The following is a 23329-nucleotide window of genomic DNA, read 5'->3' as shown; positions in this document are numbered from 1 at the left end:
TACAATGCATGGTCAGAATTTCTTTTCTCTTTAAAGACACGATGAGTCCACGGATTTCATCCTTGTGGGATTACGCCTCCTGGTCAGCAGGAGGAGGCAAAGAGCACCACAGCAGAGCTGTATATATAGCTCCTCCCTTCCCTCCCACTCCAGTCATTCTCTTTGCCTACGTTAGTGATAGGAGATGGCAAAGTGAGGTGTTAGGTTTTGATTCTTCAATCAAGAGTTTTTTATTTTAAAAACAGTGCCAGAGTGTGCTGTTTTGTTTGGGTGTAGCCGTAGTCCATATAAGTCTCTACAGAAGAGCAATTGGTGGCTTTAGAGCAATGGGAACTGGTGGGACATAATTCTCACTGCGCCTCCCATACTGTGTTGCTGCCCTTTTTGTGATAGCCTAAGCTGAATCTAACTCAGGCTCTATCTTTGTCTACAGGACTATAGGAGGGAAAGGACCTCTGAACCCTGTTGAGGCTGCCCTGCTGTCGGACAGCATTGAGGTAAGTGCAGCCTTCATTATTCTGGGACATATTTACCTCAGAGAGGTCTCTGCACTTAAATTATATATATATTTATTGGGAACATGGGCTCTTTAAGTAAAGAGCTCTCTTGCCAGACAGCATTAAGCAGACTCTGGGCCACGCTTGGGGCTATTTTTTTTGGGGACATAGTCTCATTAAAAGAACAAGGCTTCCCCACTAAATGGCTTTGTTCCGACACTGGGCTACGCTTGGGGTTATTTTTTAGAACATGTATGTTTTTAATACAGGGCTTCCCTTACATTGTGTATTACTTGTTTAATATGGCTACGTGGTACATGTCTTAGCCGATAAAGGAGGCGGCATTAACAGGCACTGGATTCTGGGGCTATCGGGTTTTATGTTAAAACTTAGCCGTGCAGAGGTTTAGACTTGACGCCCACGAAGGGCGGGGCTTATTTTCACGCGCTTCAGTCAGTTTGGTGACGCCGTGCAGTTGTTTTCCTGAGTTCCGACATCAGCATGCCAGCTGGGTGTTACGCTAAGAACCGCTTGGTTTTTTAAAGCAAGGGGTTGATAGCGTTCTGTGACTCGATTGCTAGCTGACGCTGTTAAGCTTGTTGGAAGAGTGGTCTGGAAACCGGGTAACAGGTAGGCGCCTCAGCAAAGCTGTTGAGACGTAGAGGTGCAAGATTTACTGAAGTTTTTCTCCGATTTAAAAACAAGTTGTTTTTTTAAAAAAAAAAATTAAGAGGCCAATACAAAAGTTATAGTATCAGATTCTATTTCATTTTAAGGGGCCAGTATAGGATTTATCTAAGGGCCAGTTTCTAATTGAGTATTAGGTCATATCCTCTCTTGCTTTTTGTCAACACAATAGAGAGTGGTTGATTAAAGATTTAAGGAATTATTACTTTTTAAAGGGCCAGTATATATTTTGTATTGTTTTTTCTTTTATATCATGGATTTAGAAGATATCCAGAATGTTACCTGTGCCATCTGTTTGAATGCCAATGTGGAACCTCCTGTTCCTTTTTGTCCCTCATGTATTGAGAGGGCTTTAAGCTATAGAGAGAGGATTTTCTTTGATAAAACCTTGTCTAAAGCTGATGCTTCTCAGGAGTCTAACGAGGAGATGTAGAGTATGCCGCAGCTTTCTCCCCAAGCGTCAAAGCCCTTAATGCCCGTTCAGGCAGTGCCCTGTACTTGTTCTCAAGTTTCTGCTGCAGTTACATTAAAGGACATAGCTACAGTTATGTCTTCTACACCTTCTGATGCGTTATCTGCCTTTCCTATGTTTCAAGGCAAGAGTAAAAGGAAGGACAACTATGTGGTCAATGAAGTTTCTGATACTTTGATGGCAATCTCGGACGTACCCTCCCAGGGCTCTGAGTTGGAGGGTATGGAGGTTCTATTGGAAGGTGAAATTTCTGACTCAGGAAGTTCCTTACCTCTGACTGATTCAGATGTGGTTTCTTTCAAGTTTAAACTAGAACACCTCCGCCTGTTACTAAGGGAGGTTTTAGTGACTTTGGACGACTGTAATACGATAGTGGTCCCTCCGGAGAAGTTGAGTAAGTTATACAGATACATAGAAGTGCCTTCTTACTCTGATGTTTTTCCAGTTCCCAAGAGAACTTTGGAGATTGTTGCTAAAGATTGGGAGAGACCAGGTATTCCCTTCTCTTCTTCTCCAATTTTCAAGAAAATGTTCCCTATATCTGACGGTCAGGGAATCTTGGCAGACGGTCCCTAAGATGGAGGGAGCTATTTCCACCCTGGCTAAGCGGACTACTATTCCTATTAAGGATAGTTGTGCTTTCAAAGATCCTATGGATAAGAAGTTGGAGAGTCTATTTAAAAGAATTTGTCCATCAGGGTTTACTTTTACAACCGTCTGCTTGCATTGTTACGGTCACTAGTGCGGCAGCTTATAGGTTTGATGCTCTTGCAGAGTCTCTTAAGACGGAGACTTCTCTGGAAGAGATACAGGATCTGATTAAAGCTCTTAAATTAGCTAATTTGTTTATTACTGATGCTTCTCTGCAGATTACTAAATTGGCTGCTAAGAGTTCAGGTTTCTCCGTCCTAGCCTGCAGGGCATTATGGTTGAAACCTTGGTCTGCGGACGTGTCATCCAAGTCTAAACTTCTGGCTATTCCTTACAAGGGGAAGACCTTGTTTGGTCCTGGCTTGAAGGAAATTATTTCTGACATCACGGGAGGTAAGGGTCATCTCCTCCCTCAGGATAAACGATCCAAGCAGAAGGGTCAATAAAGTCATTTTCGTTCCTTTCGAAATTTCAACGCATTGAGGTAATCAGATTGATGGTGGCGGCAATGGACATCAAACCGTTTTCTCGGTTTCATCTCAGGCCTCTGCAGCTAAGCATGCTCAGGCAGTGGAATGGAGATTATACAGATTTGTCTCCTCGAATAACCCTAGATCAGGAGACGAGGGACTCTCTTTAATGGTGGTTGTCTCTGGATCATCTATCCCAGGGGACATGCTTTCGCAGACCTTCATGGGTGATTGTGACAACGGATGCCAGCCTTTTAGGATGGGGAGCAGTCTGGGGCTCTTTAAAGGCTCAGGGAGTATGGACTCAGGCAGAGTCTCTCCTTCCCATCAACATTCTAGAGCTTAGGGCGATCTTCAATGCTCTTCGGGCCTGGCCTCAGTTGGCTTCGACCCAATTCATCAGATTCCAGTCGGACAACATAACGACGGTGGCTTACATCAATCATCAGGGAGGAACAAGGAGTTCCTTAGCGATGACCGAAGTAGCCAAGATAATCCAGTGGGCGTAGGCCCATTCTTGCCAACTGTCGGCGATCCACATCCCAGGGGTGGAAAACTGGGAGGCAGATTTTCTGAGCAGGCAGACTTTTCATCCAGGAGAGTGGGAACTTCATCCGGAAATATTCTCCAACCTGATTCTCAGATGGGGTCGGCTGAAGTTGGATCTCATGGCATCTCGTCAGAATGCCAAGCTTCCGAGATATGGTTCCAGGTCCAAGGACCCCCAGGCCGAGCTGATAGATGCCTTGGCAGTTCCTTGGTCCTTCAGCCTAGCATATCTTTTCCCCCTGTTTTTCGCTCCTTCCCCGGGTTATTGCTCGAATCAAATAGGAGAGGGTGTCAGTGATCCTCATTGCTCCTGCGTGGCCTCGCAGGATTTGGTATGCCGATCTGGTGGACATGTCATCTCTGCCACCTTGGAAGCTTCCATTGAGGAAGGACCTTCTCATTCAGGGTCCCTTCCGTCACCCGAATCTAGTTTCTCTGCAGCTGACTGCTTGGAGATTGAACGCTTAATCTTATCCAAGCGAGGTTTTTCTGATTCGGTTATAGATACCTTACTTCAGGTGCGTAAGCCGGTAACTAGGAAAATTTACCATAAGATATGGCGCAAATATCTTTATTGGTGTGAATCCAAGAGCTACTCATGGAGTAGAGTTAGGATTCCCAGGATTTTGTCTTATCTCCAAGAAGGATTGGAGAAGGGGTTGTCATCAGGGGGGAACAAGGAGCTCCTTAGCGATGATAGAAGTATCAAGGATAATCCGATGGGCGGAGGCCCGCTCTTGCTATCTATCGGCAATCTACATCCCAGGAGTAGAGAACTGGGAAGCGGATTTTCTAAGTCGTCAGACTTTTCATCCGGGGGAGTGGGAGCTCCACCCGGAGGTGTTTGCCTCTCTGATTCTCCGATGTGGCAGACCGGAATTGGATCTGATTGCATCTCGACAGAATGCCAAGCTTCCAAGATACGTATCCAGGTTGAGGGATCCTCAGGCCAAACTGATAGATGCCTTGGCAGTTCCTTGGTCGTTCAGCCTAGCTTATGTGTTTCCACCGTTTCCTCTCCTTCCACGTGTGATTGCTCGGATCAAACAGGAGAGAGCTTCAGTAATCCTGATAGCGCCTGCGTGGCCACGCAGGACTTGGTATGCGGATCTAGTGGACATGTCGTCTCTGCCACTGTGGAAACTTCCTTTGAGACAGGACCTGCTCATTCAAGGTCATCAATATGTTGATTCAGGCACGTAAGCCTGTCACTAGAAAAATCTATCATAAGATATGGCGTAAATATCTTTATTGGTGTGAATCCAAGGGCTACTCATGGAGTAAAGTTAGGATTCCCAGGATTCTGTCTTTTCTCCAAGAAGGATTGGAGAAAGGGTTATCAGCTAGTTCCTTAAAGGGACAAATTTCTGCTTTGTCGATTTTGCTTCACAAACGTTTGGCAGATATGCCAGATGTTCAGTCTTTTTGTCAGTCTCTGTCTAGAATTAAGCCTGTATTTATACCAATTACTCCTCCTTGGAGTTTGAATTTAGTTCTTCAAGGGGTTCCGTTTGAACCCATGCATTCCATAGATATTAAATTGTTATCTTGGAAAGTTCTGTTTTTAGTTGCTATTTCTTCTGCTCGAAGAGTTTCTGAGCTTTCAGCGTTAGTGTGATTCGCCTTATTTTATTTTTCATTCTGATAAGGTGGTTTTACGTACCAAACCTGGATTTCTTCCTAAGGTTGTTTCAAATAAGAATATTAATCAGGAAATTGTTGTTCCTTCCTTGTGTAATAATCCTTCTAAGAAGGAGCGTCAGTTACATAACCTGGACGTGGTCCGTGCCTTGAAGTTTTACTTACAGGCAACTAAGGATTTCTGTCAATCATCTTCATTATTCATTGTTTATTCTGGAAAACATAGGGGTCAGAAAGCTACGGCTACCTCTCTGTCTTTTTGGCTGAGGAGTATCATCTGCCTGGCATATGAGACTGCTGGACAGCAGCCTCCTGAAAGAATTACGGCTCATTCTTCTAGGGCTGTGGCTTCCGCATGGGCATTTAAAAACGATGCATCTGTTGAACAGATTTGCAAGGCTGCGACTTGGTCGTCCCTTCATACTTTTTCCAAATTTTACAAATTTAATACTTTTGCTTCTTCTGAGGCTGTTTTTGGGAGAAAAGTTCTTTTAAGCAGTGGTGCCTTCCATTTAGGTCTCTGTCTTGTCCCTCCTGTTTCATCCGTGTCATGTAGCTTTGGTATTGTATCCCACAAATAAGGATGAAATCCGTAGACTCGTATCTTGTAGAAGAAAAGGAAATTTATGCTTACCTGATAAATTGATTTCTTCTACGATACGACGAGTCCACGGCCCTCCCTGTCATTTTAAGACCGATTATATTTTACAACTTCAGTCACCTCTGCACCTTTTTCCTTTCTCTTCCTAAACCTTTGGTCGAATGACTGGGGGTGAAGGGAAGGGAGGGGCTATATATACAGCTCTGCTGTGGTGCTCTTTGCCACTTCCTGTTAGCAGGAGGATAATATCCCACAAGTAAGGATGAAATCCGTGGACTCGTCGTATCATAGAAGAAATCAATTTATCAGGTAAGCATAAATTTCCTTTTTGCTACTTTCTTATCACCCCACTTCTTGGCTATTCGTTAAACTGAATTGTGGGTGTGGTGAGGGGTGTATTTATAGGCATTTTGAGGTTTGGGAAACTTTGCCCCTCCAGGTAGGATTTTATATCCCATACGTCACTAGCTCATGGACTCTTGCCAATATGAAATAAATGAATTTATCAGGTAAATTCTTATATAAATTATGTTTTTTACCTCTGTGATTACCTTGTAATCTAAGCCTCTGCAGACTGACCCCTTATCTCAGTTATATTAATACACTTTTTTATCTCTGATTACCTTGTATCTAAGCCTCTGCAGACTGCTCCTTATCTCAGTTATATTAATATACTTTTTACCTCTGTAATTACCTTGTATCTAAGCCTCTGTAGACTGCTCCTTATCTCAGTTATATTAATATACTTTTTACCTCTGTGATTACCCTGTATCTAAGCCTCTGTAGACTGCTCCTTATCTCAGTTATATTAATATACTTTTTACCTCTGTGATTACCTTGTATCTAAGCCTCTGCAGACTGCTCCTTATCTCAGTTATATTAATATACTTTTTACCTCTGTAATTACCCTGTATCTAAGCCTCTGTAGACTGCTCCTTATCTCAGTTATATTAATATACTTTTTACCTCTGTGATTACCTTGTATCTAAGCCTCTGCAGACTGCTCCTTATCTCAGTTATATTAATATACGTTTTACCTCTGTAATTACCTTGTATCTAAGCCTCTGTAGACTGCTCCTTATCTCAGTTATATTAATATACTTTTTACCTCTGTGATTACCTTGTATCTAAGCCTCTGCAGACTGCTCCTTATCTCAGTTATATTAATATACTTTTTACCTCTGTAATTACCCTGTATCTAAGCCTCTGCAGACTGCTCCTTATCTCAGATATATTAATATATTTTTTACCTGTGATTACCTTGTATCTAAGCCTCTGTAGACTGCCCCTTATCTCAGTTATAGTAATATACTTTTTACCTCTGTGTTTACCTTGTATCTAAGCCTCTGCAGACTGCTCCTTATCTCAGTTATATTAATATACCTTTTACCTCTGTGATTACCTTGTATCTAAGCCTCTGCAGACTGCCCCTTATCTCAGTTAAATTATTATACTTATTACCTCTGTGATTACCTTGTATCTAAGCCTCTGCAGACTGCCACTTATCTCAGTTATATTAATATACTTTTTACCTCTGTGATTACCTTGTATCTAAGCCTCTACAGACTGCTCCTTATTTCAGTTATATTAATATACTTTTTACCTCTGTGATTACCCTGTATCTAAGCCTCTGCAAACTGCCCCCTTATCTCAGTTATATTAATATACTTTTTACCTCTGTAATTACCTTGTATCTAAGCCTCTGCAAACTGCCCCTTATTTCAGTTATATTAATATACTTTTTACCTCTGTGATTACCCTGTATCTAAGCCTCTGCAAACTGCCCCCTTATCTCAGTTATATTAATATACTTTTTACCTCTGTGATTACCCTGTATCTAAGCTTCTGCAGACTGCTCCTTATCTCAGTTATATTAATATACTTTTTACCTCTGTGATTACCTTGTATCTAAGCCTCTGCAGACTGCCCCTTATCTCAGCTATATTAATATACGTTTTACCTATGTGATACCCTGTATCTAAGCCTCTACAGACTGCCCCTTATCTCAGTTATATTAATATACTTTTTACCTCTGTAATTACCTTGTATCTAAGCCTCTGCAGACTGCCCCTTATCTTAGTTATATTAATATACTTTTTACCTCTGTGATTACCCTGTATCTAAGCCTCTGCAAACTGCCCCTTATTTCAGTTATATTAATATACTTTTTACCTCTGTGATTACCCTGTATCTAAGCCTCTGCAAACTGCCCCCTTATCTCGGTTATAATAATATACTTTTTACCTCTGTGATTACCCTGTATCTAAGCTTCTGCAGACTGCTCCTTATCTCGGTTATATTAATATACTTTTTACCTCTGTGATTACCCTGTATCTAAGCCTCTGCAGACTGCCCCTTATCTCAGTTATATTAATATACTTTTTACCTCTGTGATTACCTTGTATCTAAGCCTCTGCAGACTGCCCCTTATCTCAGTTATATTAATATACGTTTTACCTATGTGATACCCTGTATCTAAGCCTCTACAGACTGCCCCTTATCTCAGTTATATTAATATACTTTTTTACCTCTGTGATTACCCTGTATCTAAGCCTCTGCAGACTGCCCCTTATCTCAGTTATATTAATATACTTTTTACCTCTGTGATTACCTTGTATCTAAGCCTCTGCAGACTGCCCCTTATCTCAGTTATATTATTATACTTTTACCTCTGTGATTACCCTGTATCTAAGTCTCTGCAGACTGCTCCTTATCTCAGTTATATTAATGTACTTTTTACCTCTGTGATTACCTTGTATTTAACCCTCTACAGACTGCTCCTTATCTCAGTTATATTAATATACTTTTTACCTCTGTGATTACCTTGTATCTAAGCCTTTGCAGACTGCCCCTTATCTCAGTTATATTAATATACTTTTTACCTCTATGATTACCTTGTATCTAAGCCTCTGCAGACTGCCCCTTATCTCAGTTATATTAATATACTTTTTACCTCTATGATTACCTTGTATCTAACCCTCTGCAGACTGCCCCCTTATCTCAGTTATATTAATATACTTTTTACCTCTGTGATTACCCTGTATCTAAGCCTCTGCAGACTGCCCCTTATCTCAGTTATATTAATATACTTTTTACCTCTGTGATTACCTTGTATCTAAGCCTCTGCAGACTGCCCCTTATCTCAGTTATATTATTATACTTTTACCTCTGTGATTACCCTGTATCTAAGTCTCTGCAGACTGCTCCTTATCTCAGTTATATTAATGTACTTTTTACCTCTGTGATTACCTTGTATTTAACCCTCTACAGACTGCTCCTTATCTCAGTTATATTAATATACTTTTTACCTCTGTGATTACCCTGTATCTAGGCCTCTGCAGACTGCTCCTTATCTCAGTTATATTAATGTACTTTTTACCTCTGTGATTACCTTGTATTTAACCCTCTACAGACTGCTCCTTATCTCAGTTATATTAATATACTTTTTACCTCTGTGATTACCTTGTATCTAAGCCTTTGCAGACTGCCCCTTATCTCAGTTATATTAATATACTTTTTACCTCTGTGATTACCTTGTATCTAAGCCTCTGCAGACTGCTCCTTATCTCAGTTATATTAATATACTTTTTTACCTCTGTGATTACCTTGTATCTAAGCCTTTGCAGACTGCCCCTTATCTCAGTTATATTAATATACTTTTTACCTCTGTGATTACCTTGTATCTAAGCCTCTGCAGACTGCCCCTTATCTCAGTTATATTAATATACTTTTTACCTCTGTGATTACCTTGTATCTAAGCCTTTGCAGACTGCCCCTTATCTCAGTTATATTAATATACTTTTTACCTCTGTGATTACCTTGTATCTAAGCCTCTGCAGACTGCCCCTTATCTCAGTTATATTAATATACTTTTTACCTCTGTGATTACCCTGTGTCTAAGCCTCTGCAGACTGCCCCCTTATCTCAGTTATATTAATATACTTTTTACCTCTGTGGTTACCTTGTATCTAAGCCTCTACAGACTGCTCCTTATCTCAGTTATATTAATATACTTTTTACCTCTGTGATTACCTTGTATCTAAGCCTTTGCAGACTGCCCCTTATCTCAGTTATGTTAATATACTTTTTACCTCTGTGATTACCCTGTATATCCAGAGAGGTTACACGTTGGGAGAATGTGAAGGTGCAGTGCCAGAGCAAGGTGGTCTATGCCAAAAGAGTAGAATATTTCTTTTTCAACATTCAGGCAACCTACTAACCACATGTGGGATGCCTAATTATCTGCTTCTGGTTTATTTCTTGGCCAGCTGTGAGGTGCATGTTACCTGATCATGCGCTGTCTCGCTTGTCAGTCTCTTTCTCAATTCTCTCTTTTTCTTTCTCTCTATGTATCTCTTTTCCTCTTTCTTTTTCTCTCACTCTCTCGCTCTTTCTTTTTCTTTCTCTCTTTCTTTTTTTCTCACTCTTTCTTTCTTGCTTTTGCTCAATCTCTCTCTCTGTATCTCTCTTTTTTCATTCTTTCTCGTTCTTTTCTCTCTCGCTCTCTCTTTCTCGCTCTCTCTCTTTCTCTCTGTATTACTCTCTCTTTCTCACTCTTTCTTCCTCTATATCTCTCGCTCTCTTTTTCTTTCTTATGATGAAGCCGGTGAGTACCTGAGCACTGTGTGTGTGTTGTTAGTGTGCTCTGATGCGGTGGAAAAGGCAGTAGGTGTTACTATACATACATATATGCATGCTCTATATATTCCGACTAGGATTATATTAATCTGCCCCCCCTGTGCGTCCCCCTGTGCGTTACTTAGCGTCCCCCTGTGCGTTACTGAGTTGTCCCCCTGTGCGTTACAGAGTGTCCCCCTGTGCGTTACGGAGTGTCCCCCTGTGCGTTACGGAGTGTCCCCCTGTGCGTTACGGAGTGTCCCCCTGTGCGTTACGGAGTGTCCCCCTGTGCGTTACGGAGTGTCCCCTTGTGCGTTACTGAGGTCCCCCTGTGCGTTACTGAGCGCCCCCCTGTGCATCCCCCTGTGCGTTACTGAGCGCCCCCCTGTGCATTACTGAGCGCCCCCCTGTGCGTTACACCCCCTTTGTCCTACTGAGTACTGGTGTTTGTTACTGAGCATGTGCGTTACCCTGTGTACTACTGAGTACTGGTGTTTGTTACTGAGCATGGGCGTTACCCTGTGTACTACTGAGTACTGGTGTTTGTTACTGAGCATGGACGTTACCCTGTGTACTACTGAGTTCTGGTGTTTGTTACTGAGCATGGATGTTACCCTGTGTACTACTGAGTTCTGGTGTTTGTTACTGAGCATGAGCGTTACCCTGTGTGCCACGGAGTATGGGTGTTACCTTCTGTGTTACTGAGCAGAGGTGTGTTACCCTGTGTGCTACCAAGCATTACTGAAAATGGGTTTTATTATGAGCATACGCTTTGTGACACTGAGCATGGTAACCATCTGCTATCTTTTTTACGGCATGTATGTGTTATTGTGACCCTGTGTGCTACTGTGCACGGGGGATACCCTGTGTTTTGCTATCTTGTGCATTGCATTTGTTTGTGAATTTGACCCTGCGTGCTACTGTGCACGGGGGATACCCTGTGTTTTGCTATGTTGTGCATTGCATTTGTGTGTGAATGTGACCCTGTGTGCTACTGTGCACGGGGGATACCCTGTGTTTTGCTATGTTGTGCATTGCATTTGTGTGTGAATGTGACCCTGTGTGCTACTGTGCACGGGGGATACCCTGTGTTTTGCTATGTTGTGCATTGCATTTGTGTGTGAATGTGACCCTGTGTGCTACTGTGCACGGGGGATACCCTGTGTTTTGCTATGTTGTGCATTGCATTTGTGTGTGAATGTGACCCTGTGTGCTACTGTGCACGGGGGATACCCTGTGTTTTGCTATGTTGTGCATTGCATTTGTGTGTGAATGTGACCCTGTGTGCTACTGTGCACGGGGGACACCCTGTGTTTTGCTATCTTGTGCATTGCATTTGTGTGTGTAATTGTGACCCTGCGTGCTTGGGTGTGTGTTTGATATTACATTACATGGTGATCTGCCTATGACTCGCAAGTAATTATATAACACCATATGACAAGTCTTGTACAGAGAGCAGCAGTAGCACCAGCAATCATACATGTGCATTGTCCCTATAAAGCCAACTTGGACTAATGACTGTCCCTCTTTCTCTTTATGGAATTTATATTAAATGACTTATGTGCTTGGTTCTCTTACCCTCTATAGAGATGTAGTCCCATTATGTAGATCTGTTCCTTGTGCTGATGCCTGTACTCCCTGACTTGTGCTTTTCCTTGTAGATCCTACAGAAGCCAAGCTCGGACCTGAAGCAGCAGCTTGCCGGACACTCTAAGCAGGTGGCTGGCTCAGTAACAGAGCTGATCCAGGCTGCTGAGGCAATGAAAGGTAGAAATCTGCTAGCTGCATGATGTTTCAAATTCAAATGAAGCTGTTGATGTCCCATAGCCTCAAAAGTCCTCATAAACTGCAAAACAGTTGACCAGCCCATTTCCTTCTCAAACCTATGTAATAATGTCCTGCCTTTCACGCTTAAAACAAATTTCCCCCAAATGGAAACTGCTTTTAATTGTTTGCTTTTCATTTGTCCCCTCCCTGTTACCTGCTCATCTCTTGTCCCCTCCCTGTTACCTGCTCTTCTCTTGTCCTCTCCCCATTACCTGCTCATCTCTTGTCCCCTCCCCGTTACCTGCTCATCTCTTGTCCCCTCCCTGTTACCTGCTCATCTCTTGTCCCCTCCCTGTTACCTGCTCATCTCTTGTCCCCTCCCGTTACCTGCTCATCTCTTGTCCCCTCCCTGTTACCTGCTCATCTCTTGTCCCCTCCCTGTTACCTGCTCATCTCTTGTCCCCTCCCGTTACCTGCTCATCTCTTGTCCCCTCCCCGTTACCTGCTCATCTCTTGTCCCCTCCCGTTACCTGCTCATCTCTTGTCCCCTCCCCGTTACCTGCTCATCTCTTGTCCCCTCCCGTTACCTGCTCATCTCTTGTCCCCTCCCCGTTACCTGCTCTTTTCTTGTCCCCTCCCCGTTACCTGCTCTTTTCTTGTCCCCTCCCCGTTACCTGCTCTTTTCTTGTCCCCTCCCCGTTACCTGCTCTTTTCTTGTCCCCTCCCTGTTACCTGCTCTTTTCTTGTCCCCTCCCTGTTACCTGCTCTTTTCTTGTCCCCTCCCTGTTGCCTGCTCTTCTCTTGTCCCCTCCCTGTTACCTGCTCTTTTCTTGTCCCCTCCCTGTTACCTGCTCTTTTCTTGTCCCCTCCCTGTTGCCTGCTCTTCTCTTGTCCCCTCCCTGTTGCCTGCTCTTTTCTTGTCCCCTCCCTGTTACCTGCTCTTTTCTTGTCCCCTCCCTGTTGCCTGCTCTTCTCTTGTCCCCTCCCTGTTGCCTGCTCTTCTCTTGTCCCCTCCCTGTTGCCTGCTCTTCTCTTGTCCCCTCCCCGGTACCTGCTCTTCTCTTGTCCCCTCCCCGGTACCTGCTCTTCTTTTGTCCCCTACTCTTGTCCCCTCCCCGTTACCTGCTCTTCTCTTGTCCCCTCTCATTACCTGCTCATGTCTTGACCCTTCCCCGTTACCTGCTTATCTCTTGTCATCTCCTCTTGTCCCCTCCTCGTTACCTGCTCTTTTCTTGTCCCCTCCCTGTTAACTGCTCTTTTCTTGTCCCTCCTCGTTACCTGCTCTTTTCTTGTCCCCTCCCCGTTAACTGCTCTTTTCTTGTCCCCTCCCCGTTACCTGCGCTTCTCTTTTCCCCTCCCCGTTACCTTCTCCTCTTGTCTCCTCCCCTTTGCCTGCTCTTTTCTTGTCCCCTCCCAGTTGCCTGCTCTTCTCCTGTCCCCTCCCCGTTGCCTGCTCTTCTCCTGTCCCCTCCCCGTTACCTGCTCTTCTCCTGTCCCCTCCTGTTACCTGCTCATCTCTTGCCCCTCCCCGTTACCTGCTCATCTCTTATCCCCTCCTCTTGTCCCCTCCCGTTACCTGCTCTTCTCTTGTCCCCCCCGTTACCTGCTCATCTCTTGTCCCCCCCGTTACCTGCTCTTCTCTTGTCCCCTCCCCGTTACCTGCTCTTCTCTTGCCCTCTCCCCGTTACCTGCTCTTCTCTTGTCCCCTCCCTGTTGCCTGTTCTTCTCTTGTCCTCTCCCGTTACCTGCTCTTCTCTTGCCCCCTCCCTGTTGCCTGTTCTTCTCTTGTCCTCTCCCGTTACCTGCTCTTCTCTTGCCCCCTCCCTGTTGCCTGTTCTTCTCTTGTCCTCTCCCGTTACCTGCTCTTCTCTTGCCCCCTCCCTGTTGCCTGTTCTTCTCTTGTCCTCTCCCGTTACCTGCTCTTCTCTTGTCCCCTCCCTGTTGCCTGTTCTTCTCCTGTCCCCCCCGTTACCTGCTCATCTCTTGTCCCCCCCGTTACCTGCTCTTCTCTTGTCCCCCCCGTTACCTGCTCTTCTCTTGTCCCCTCCCCGTTACCTGCTCTTCTCTTGCCCCCTCCCCGTTACCTGCTCTTCTCTTGTCCCCTCCCTGTTGCCTGTTCTTCTCTTGTCCTCTCCCGTTACCTGCTCTTCTCTTGTCCCCTCCCTGTTGCCTGTTCTTCTCTTGTCCTCTCCCGTTACCTGCTCTTCTCTTGTCCCCTCCCTGTTACCTGCTCTTCTCTTGTCCCCTCCCTGTTACCTGCTCTTCTCTTGTCCCCTCCCTGTTGCCTGTTCTTCTCCTGTCCCCTCCTGTTACCTGCTCTTCTCTTGTCCCCTCCTGTTACCTGCTCATCTCTTGTCCCCTCCCCGTTACCTGCTCTTCTCCCTTCCCCTCCCTTACCTGCTCATCTCTTGTCCCCTCCCCGTTGCCTGCTCATCTCTTGTCCCCTTCTCTTGTACCCTCCCTGTTACCTGCTCATCTCTTATCCCCTCCCCGTTACCTGCTTTTCTCTTGCCCCCTCCCCATTACCTGCTCATCTCTTGTCCCCCCCGTTACCTGCTCTTCTCTTGTCCCCCCCGTTACCTGCTCTTCTCTTGTCCCCTCCCCGTTACCTGCTCTTCTCTTGTCCCCTCCCCGTTACCTGCTCTTCTCTTGTCCCCTCCCCGTTACCTGCTCTTCTCTTGTCCCCCCCGTTACCTGCTCTTCTCTTGTCCCCCCCTGTTACCTGCTCTTCTCTTGTCCCCTCCCCGTTACCGGCTCTTTTCTTGTCCCCTCCCCGTTACCGGCTCTTTTCTTGTCCCCTCCCCGTTACCGGCTCTTTTCTTGTCCCCTCCCCGTTACCTGCTCTTCTCTTGTCCCCTCCCCATTACCTGCTCTTCTCTTGTCCCCTCCCCGTTACCTGCTCTTCTCTTGTCCCCTCCCCGTTACCTGCTCATCTCCTGTCCCCTCCCCGTTACCTGCTCTTCTCTTGTCCCCACCCCGTTACCTGCTCATCTCTTGTCCCCTCCCCGTTACCTGCTCATCTCTTGTCCCCCCCGTTACCTGCTCTTCTCCTGTCCCCTCCCCGTTACCTGCTCTTCTCTTGTCCCCACCCCGTTACCTGCTCATCTCTTGTCCCCTCCCCGTTACCTGCTCATCTCTTGTCCCCCCCGTTACCTGCTCTTCTCTTGTCCCCTCCCCGTTACCTGCTCTTCTCTTGTCCCCTCCCCGTTACCTGCTCTTCTCTTGTCCCCTCCCCGTTACCTGCTCATCTCTTGTCCCCCCCCCGTTACCTGCTCATCTCTTGTCCCCTCCCCGTTACCTGCTCTTCTCTTGTCCCCTCCCTGTTGCCTGCTCGCTCATCTCTTGTCCCCTCCCCGTGCCCTGCTCTTCTCTTGTCCCCTCTCTGTGCCCTGCTCATCTATTGTCCCCTCCACGTGGCCTGCTCTTCTCTTGTCCCCTCTCTGTGCCCTGCTCATCTCTTGTCCCCTCCAGGTGGCATGCTCTTCTGTTGTCCCCTCGCTGTGCCCTGCTCTTCTCTTGTCCCCTCCCCGTGGCTTGCTTTTCTCTTGTCCCCACCCCGTGGCTTGCTCTTCTCTTGTCCCCTCCTTGTGGCCTGCTCTTCTCTTGTCCCCTCCCCGTGGCTTGCTTTTCTCTTGTCCCCACCCCTTGGCTTGCTCTTCTCTTGTCCCCTCCTTGTGGCCTGCTCTTCTCTTGTCCCCTCCCCGTGGCCTGCTCTTCTCTTGTCCCCTCCCCATGTCCTGCTCAGACCGTATTTTTTTCCTTTCCATCAACAGGCACAGAATGGGTTGACCCAGAGGATCCCACAGTCATTGCAGAGAATGAGTTGCTGGGGGCAGCTGCGGCTATTGAGGCAGCGGCCAAGAAGCTTGAGCAACTGAAACCACGTGCCAAGCCCAAGGTTAGACCATATATATATATATATATATAATCTTCTTCTCATATATAAATGAGCTTAAGACTTAGCAGATGACACACCATATAGATCTATGTATAGAGTTTGTCACATGACATCACAGGTGTATTAGCAGATGACACCATATAGATCTATGTGTAGAGTTTGTCACATGACATCACAGGTGTATTAGCAGATGACACCATATAGATCTATGTGTAGAGTTTGTCACATGACATCACAGGTGTATTAGCAGATGACACACCATATAGATCTATGTGTAGACGTCACATGACATCACAGGTGTATTAGCAGATGACACCATATAGATCTATGTGTAGAGTTTGTCACATGACATCACAGGTGTATTAGCAGATGACACACCATATAGATCTATGTGTAGACGTCACATGACATCACAGGTGTATTAGCAGATGACACCATATAGATCTATGTGTAGAGTTTGTCACATGACATCACAGGTGTATTAGCAGATGACACACCATATAGATCTATGTATAGAGTTTGTCACATGACATCACAGGTGTATTAGCAGATGACACCATATAGATCTATGTGTAGAGTTTGTCACATGACATCACAGGTGTATTAGCACATAATTGTGTAGAGTTTGTCACATGACATCACAGGTATTAGCAGATGGACACCAATATAGATTATGTGTAGAGTTTGTCACATGACATCACAGGTGTATTAGCAGATGACACACCATATAGATCTATGTGTAGAGTTTGTCACATGACATCACAGGTGTATTAGCAGATGACACCATATAGATCTATGTGTAGACGTCACATGACATCACAGGTGTATTAGCAGATGACACACCATATAGATCTATGTGTAGAGTTTGTCACATGACATCACAGGTGTATTAGCAGATGACACACCATATAGATCTATGTGTAGAGTTTGTCACATGACATCACAGGTGTATTAGCAGATGACACACCATATAGATCTATGTGTAGGCGTCACATGACATCACAGGTGTATTAGCAGATGACACACCATATAGATCTATGTGTAGAGTTTGTCACATGACATCACAGGTGTATTAGCAGATGACACACCATATAGATCTATGTGTAGAGTTTGTCACATGACATCACAGGTGTATTAGCAGATGACACACCATATAGATCTATGTGTAGAGTTTGTCACATGACATCACAGGTGTATTAGCAGATGACACCACATAGATCTATGTGTAGAGTTTGTCACATGACATCACAGGTGTATTAGCAGATGACACACCATATAGATCTATGTGTAGAGTTTGTCACATGACATCACAGGTGTATTAGCAGATGACACACCATATAGATCTATGTGTAGAGTTTTGTCACATGACATCACAGGTGTATTAGCAGATGACACACCATATAGATCTATGTGTAGAGTTTGTCACATGACATCACAGGTGTATTAGCAGATGACACACCATATAGATCTGTGTGGAGTTTGTCACATGACATCACAGGTGTATTAGCAGATGACCACCATATAGATCTATGTGTAGAGGTGTCACATGACATCACAGGTGTATTAGCAGATGACACACCATATAGATCTATGTGTAGAGTTTGTCACATGACATCACAGGTGTATTAGCAGATGACACACCATATAGATCTATGTGTAGAGTTTGTCACATGACATCACAGGTGTATTAGCAGATGACACACCATATAGATCTATGTGTAGAGTTTGTCACATGACATCACAGGTGTATTAGCAGATGACACCATTTAGATCTATGTGTAGAGTTTTGTCACATGACATCACAGGTGTATTAGCAGATGACACCATATAGATCTATGTGTAGAGTTTGTCACATGACATCACAGGTGTATTAGCAGATGACACCATATAGATCTATGTGTAGAGTTGTCACATGACATCACAGGTGTAATTAGCAGATGACACACCATATAGATCTATGTGTAGACGTCACATGACATCACAGGTGTATTAGCAGATGACACACCATATAGATCTATGTGTAGAGTTTGTCACATGACATCACAGGTGTATTAGCAGATGACACCATATAGATCTATGTGTAAAGTTTGTCACATGACATCACAGGTGTATTAGCAGATGACACCATATAGATCTATGTGTAGAGTTTGTCACATGACATCACAGGTGTATTAGCAGATGACACCATATAGATCTATGTGTAGAGTTTGTCACATGACATCACAGGTGTATTAGCAGATGACGCACCATATAGATCTATGTGTAGAGTTTGTCACATGACATCACAGGTGTATTAGCAGATGACACCATATAGATCTATGTGTAAAGTTTGTCACATGACATCACAGGTGTATTAGCAGATGACACCATATAGATCTATGTGTAGAGTTTGTCACATGACATCACAGGTGTATTAGCAGATGACACACCATATAGATCTATGTGTAGAGTTTGTCACATGACATCACAGGTGTATTAGCAGATGACACACCATATAGATCTATGTGTAGAGTTTGTCACATGACATCACAGGTGTATTAGCAGATGACACACCATATAGATCTATGTGTAAAGTTTCACATGACATCACAGGTGTATTAGCAGATGACACCATATAGATCTATGTGTAGAGTTTGTCACATGACATCACAGGTGTATTAGCAGATGACACCCATATAGATCTATGTGTAAAGTTTGTCACATGACATCACAGGTGTATTAGCAGATGACACACCATATAGATCTATGTGTAGAGTTTGTCACATGACATCACAGGTGTATTAGCAGATGACACACCATATAGATCTATGTGTAGAGTTTGTCACATGACATCACAGGTGTATTAGCAGATGACACACCATATAGATCTATGTGTAGAGTTTTTCACATGACATCACAGGTGTATTAGCAGATGACACACCATATAGATCTATGTGTAGAGTTTGTCACATGACATCACAGGTGTATTAGCAGATGACACACCATATAGATTTATGTGTAGAGTTTGTCACATGACATCACAGGTGTATTAGCAGATGACACACCATATAGATCTATGTGTAGAGTTTGTCACATGACATCACAGGTGTATTAGCAGATGACACACCATATAGATCTATGTGTAGAGTTTGTCACATGACATCACAGGTGTATTAGCAGATGACACACCATATAGATCTATGTGTAGAGTTTGTCACATGACATCACAGGTGTATTAGCAGATGACACACCATATAGATCTATGTGTAGAGTTTGTCACATGACATCACAGGTGTATTAGCAGATGACACCATATAGATCTATGTGTAGTTTGTCACATGACATCACAGGTGTATTAGCAGATGACACCATATAGATCTATGTGTAGAGTTTGTCACATGACATCACAGGTGTATTAGCAGATGACACACCACATAGATCTATATGGTGTGTAGCAGTTGTCACATGACATCACGATGGTGTATTTGCAGGATGACATACCATATAGATCTATGTGTAGAGTTTGTCACATGACATCACAGGTGTAGTTAGCAGATGACACACCATATAGATCATATGTGTAGAGTTTGTCACATGACATCACAGGTGTATTAGCAGATGACATACCATATAGATCTATTGTGTAGAGTTTGTCACATGACATCACAGGTGTATTAGCAGATGACACACCATATAGATCTATGTATAGAGTTTGTCACATGACATCACAGGTGTATTAAGCAGATGACACACCATAATGATCTATGTGATAGCAGTTTGTCACATGACTTCACAGGTGTATAGCAAATGACACCAAATAGATCTATGTAGTAGAGTTTTTGTGTCAAACATGACATCACAGGTGTATTAGCATATGACACACACCAAATAGAACGTATGTGTAGTCTATTGTCACATGACATCACAGTGTAATTAGCAGATGACACCATATAGATCTATTATGTAGATGTTTGTACACAATGACATCACAGGTGTAATTAGCAGATGACTCCAAATAGATCAATTGGTAGTAGTATTGATCACAAGACGTCACAGGTGTATTAGCAGATTGACACCATATAGATCTATGTGTAGAGTTTGTCACATGACATCACAGGTGTATTAGCAGATGACACACCATATAGATCTATGTGTAGAGTTTGTCACATGACATCACAGGTGTATTAGCAGATGACACCATATAGATCTATGTGTAGAGTTTGTCACATGACATCACAGGTGTAATTAGCAGATGAACACCATATAGATCTATGTGTAGAGTTTGTCACATGACATCACAGGTGTATAGCAGATGACACACCATATAGATCTATGTGTAGAGTTTGTCAGATGACATCACAGGTGTATTAGCAGATGACACCATATAGATCTATGTGTAGAGTTTGTCACATGACATCACAGGTGTATTAGCAGATGACACTCATTATAGATCTATGTGTAGAGTTAGGTCACATGACATCACAGGTGTATTAGCAGATGACAACCATATAGATCTATGTGTAGAGTTTGTCACATGACATCACAGGTGTATTAGCAGATGACACACCATATAGATCTATGTGTAGAGTTTGTCACATGACATCACAGGTGTATTAGCAGATGACACACCATATAGATCTATGTGTAGAGTTTGTCACATGACATCACAGGTGTATTAGCAGATGACACACCATATAGATCTATGTGTAGAGTTTGTCACATGACATCACAGGTGTATTAGCAGATGACACACCATATAGATCTATGTGTAGAGTTTGTCACATGACATCACAGGTGTATTAGCAGATGACACCATATAGATCTATGTGTAGAGTTTGTCACATGACATCACAGGTGTATTAGCAGATGACACACCATATAGATCTATGTGTAGAGTTTGTCACATGACATCACAGGTGTATTAGCAGATGACACCATATAGATCTATGTGTAGAGTTTGTCACATGACATCACAGGTGTATTAGCAGATGACACACCATATAGATCTATGTGTAGAGTTTGTCACATGACATCACAGGTGTATTAGCAGATGACACCATATAGATCTATGTGTAGAGTTTGTCACATGACATCACAGGTGTATTAGCAGATGACACCATATAGATCTATGTGTAGAGTTTGTCACATGACATCACAGGTGTATTAGCAGATGACACACCATATAGATCTATGTGTAGAGTTTGTCACATGACATCACAGGTGTATTAGCAGATGACACCATATAGATCTATGTGTAGAGTTTGTCACATGACATCACAGGTGTATTAGCAGATGACACACCATATAGATCTATGTGTAGAGTTTGTCACATGACATCACAGCTGTATTAGCAGATGACACACCATATAGATCTATGTGTAGAGTTTGTCACATGACATCACAGGTGTATTAGCAGATGACACACCATATAGATCTATGTGTAGAGTTTGTCACATGACATCACAGGTGTATTAGCAGATGACACACCATATAGATCTATGTGTAGAGTTTGTCACATGACATCACAGGTGTATTAGCAGATGACACACCATATAGATCTATGTGTAGACTTTGTCACATGGACATCACAGGTGTATTAGCAGATGACACACCATATAGATCTATGTGTAGAGTTTGTCACATGACATCACAGGTGTATTAGTCACATGACACACCATATAGATCTATGTGTAGAGTTTGTCACATGACATCACAGGTGTATTAGCAGATGACACTCCATATAGATCTATGTGTAGAGTTTGTCACATGACATCACAGGTGTATTAGCAGATGACACACCATATAGATCTATGTGTAGAGTTTGTCACATGACATCACAGGTGTATTAGCAGATGACACACCATATAGATCTATGTGTAGAGTTTGTCACATGACATCACAGGTGTATTAGTCACATGACACACCATATAGATCTATGTGTAGAGTTTGTCACATGACATCACAGTGTATTAGCAGATGACACACCATATAGATCTATGTGTAGAGTTTGTCACATGACATCACAGGTGTAATTAGCAGATGACACCCATATAGATCTATGTGTAGAGTTTTGTCACATGACATCACAGGTGTATTAGCAGATGACACACCATATAGATCTATGTGTAGTCTTTGTCACATGACATCACAGGTGTATTAGCAGATGACACCATATAGATCTATGTGTAGAGTTTGTCACATGACATCACAGGTGTATTAGCAGATGACACCATATAGATCTATGTGTAGAGTTTGTCACATGACATCACAGGTGTATTAGCAGATGACACCATATAGATCTATTGTAGAGTTTGTCACATGACATCACAGGTGTATTACAGATGACACACCATATAGATCTATGTATAGAGTTTGTCACATGACATCACAGGTGTATTAGCAGATGACACCATATAGATCTATGTGTAGAGTTTGTCACATGACATCACAGGTGTATTAGCAGATGACACCATATAGATCTATGTGTAGAGTTTGTCACATGACATCACAGGTGTATTAGCAGATGACACACCATATAGATCTATGTGTAGACTTTGTCACATGACATCACAGGTGTATTAGCAGATGACACCATATAGATCTATGTGTAGAGTTTGTCACATGACATCACAGGTGTATTAGCAGATGACACCATATAGATCTATGTGTAGATTTTGTCACATGACATCACAGGTGTATTAGCAGATGACACACCATATAGATCTATGTGTAGAGTTTGTCACATGACATCACAGGTGTATTAGCAGATGGACACACCATATAGATCTATGTGTAAGGAGTTTGTCAGATGACATCGGTGTATTAGCAGATGACACACCACATAGATCTATGTGTAGAGTTTGTCACATGACATCACAGGTGTATTAGCAGATGACACACCATATAGATCTATGTGTAGAGTTTGTCACATGACATCACAGGTGTATTAGCAGATGACACACCATATAGATCTATGTGTAGAGTTTGTCACATGACATCACAGGTGTATTAGCAGATGACACCATATAGATCTATGTGTAGAGTTTGTCAGATGACATCACAGGTGTATTAGCAGATGACACCATATAGATCTATGTGTAGAGTTTGTCACATGACATCACAGGTGTATTAGCAGATGACACCATATAGATCTATGTGTAGAGCTTTGTCACATGACATCACAGGTGTATTAGCAGATGACACACCATATAGATCTATGTGTAGAGTTTGTCACATGACATCACAGGTGTATTAGCAGATGACACCATATAGATCTATGTGTAGAGTTTGTCACATGACATCACAGGTGTATTAGCAGATGACACCATATAGATCTATGTGTAGAGTTTGTCACATGACATCACAGGTGTATTAGCAGATGACACACCATATAGATCTATGTGTAGAGTTTGTCACATGACATCACAGGTGTATTAGCAGATGACACCATATAGATCTATGTGTAGAGTTTTGTCACATGACATCACAGGTGTTATTAGC

At 43.2% G+C, this 23329-nt stretch overlaps 1 protein-coding gene across 1 annotated transcript in view; it reads left to right on the top strand.

Moving 5' to 3' along the window:
- Positions 1–23329, top strand: part of TLN1 (talin 1) — a gene marked incomplete in the record, with an annotated part of 895533 nt that overhangs the window by 790824 nt on the left and 81380 nt on the right. Inside the window, 2 exon segments of the mRNA XM_053700951.1 lie at positions 11847–11952; positions 15726–15850. Of these exon segments, the coding sequence (XP_053556926.1) occupies positions 11847–11952; positions 15726–15850 (231 nt within the window).

The sequence above is a fragment of the Bombina bombina genome, chromosome 2 (assembly GCF_027579735.1).
Source record: "Bombina bombina isolate aBomBom1 chromosome 2, aBomBom1.pri, whole genome shotgun sequence".
Taxonomy (NCBI): domain Eukaryota; kingdom Metazoa; phylum Chordata; class Amphibia; order Anura; family Bombinatoridae; genus Bombina; species Bombina bombina.
This window is presented reverse-complemented; position numbering and strand designations above follow the sequence as displayed.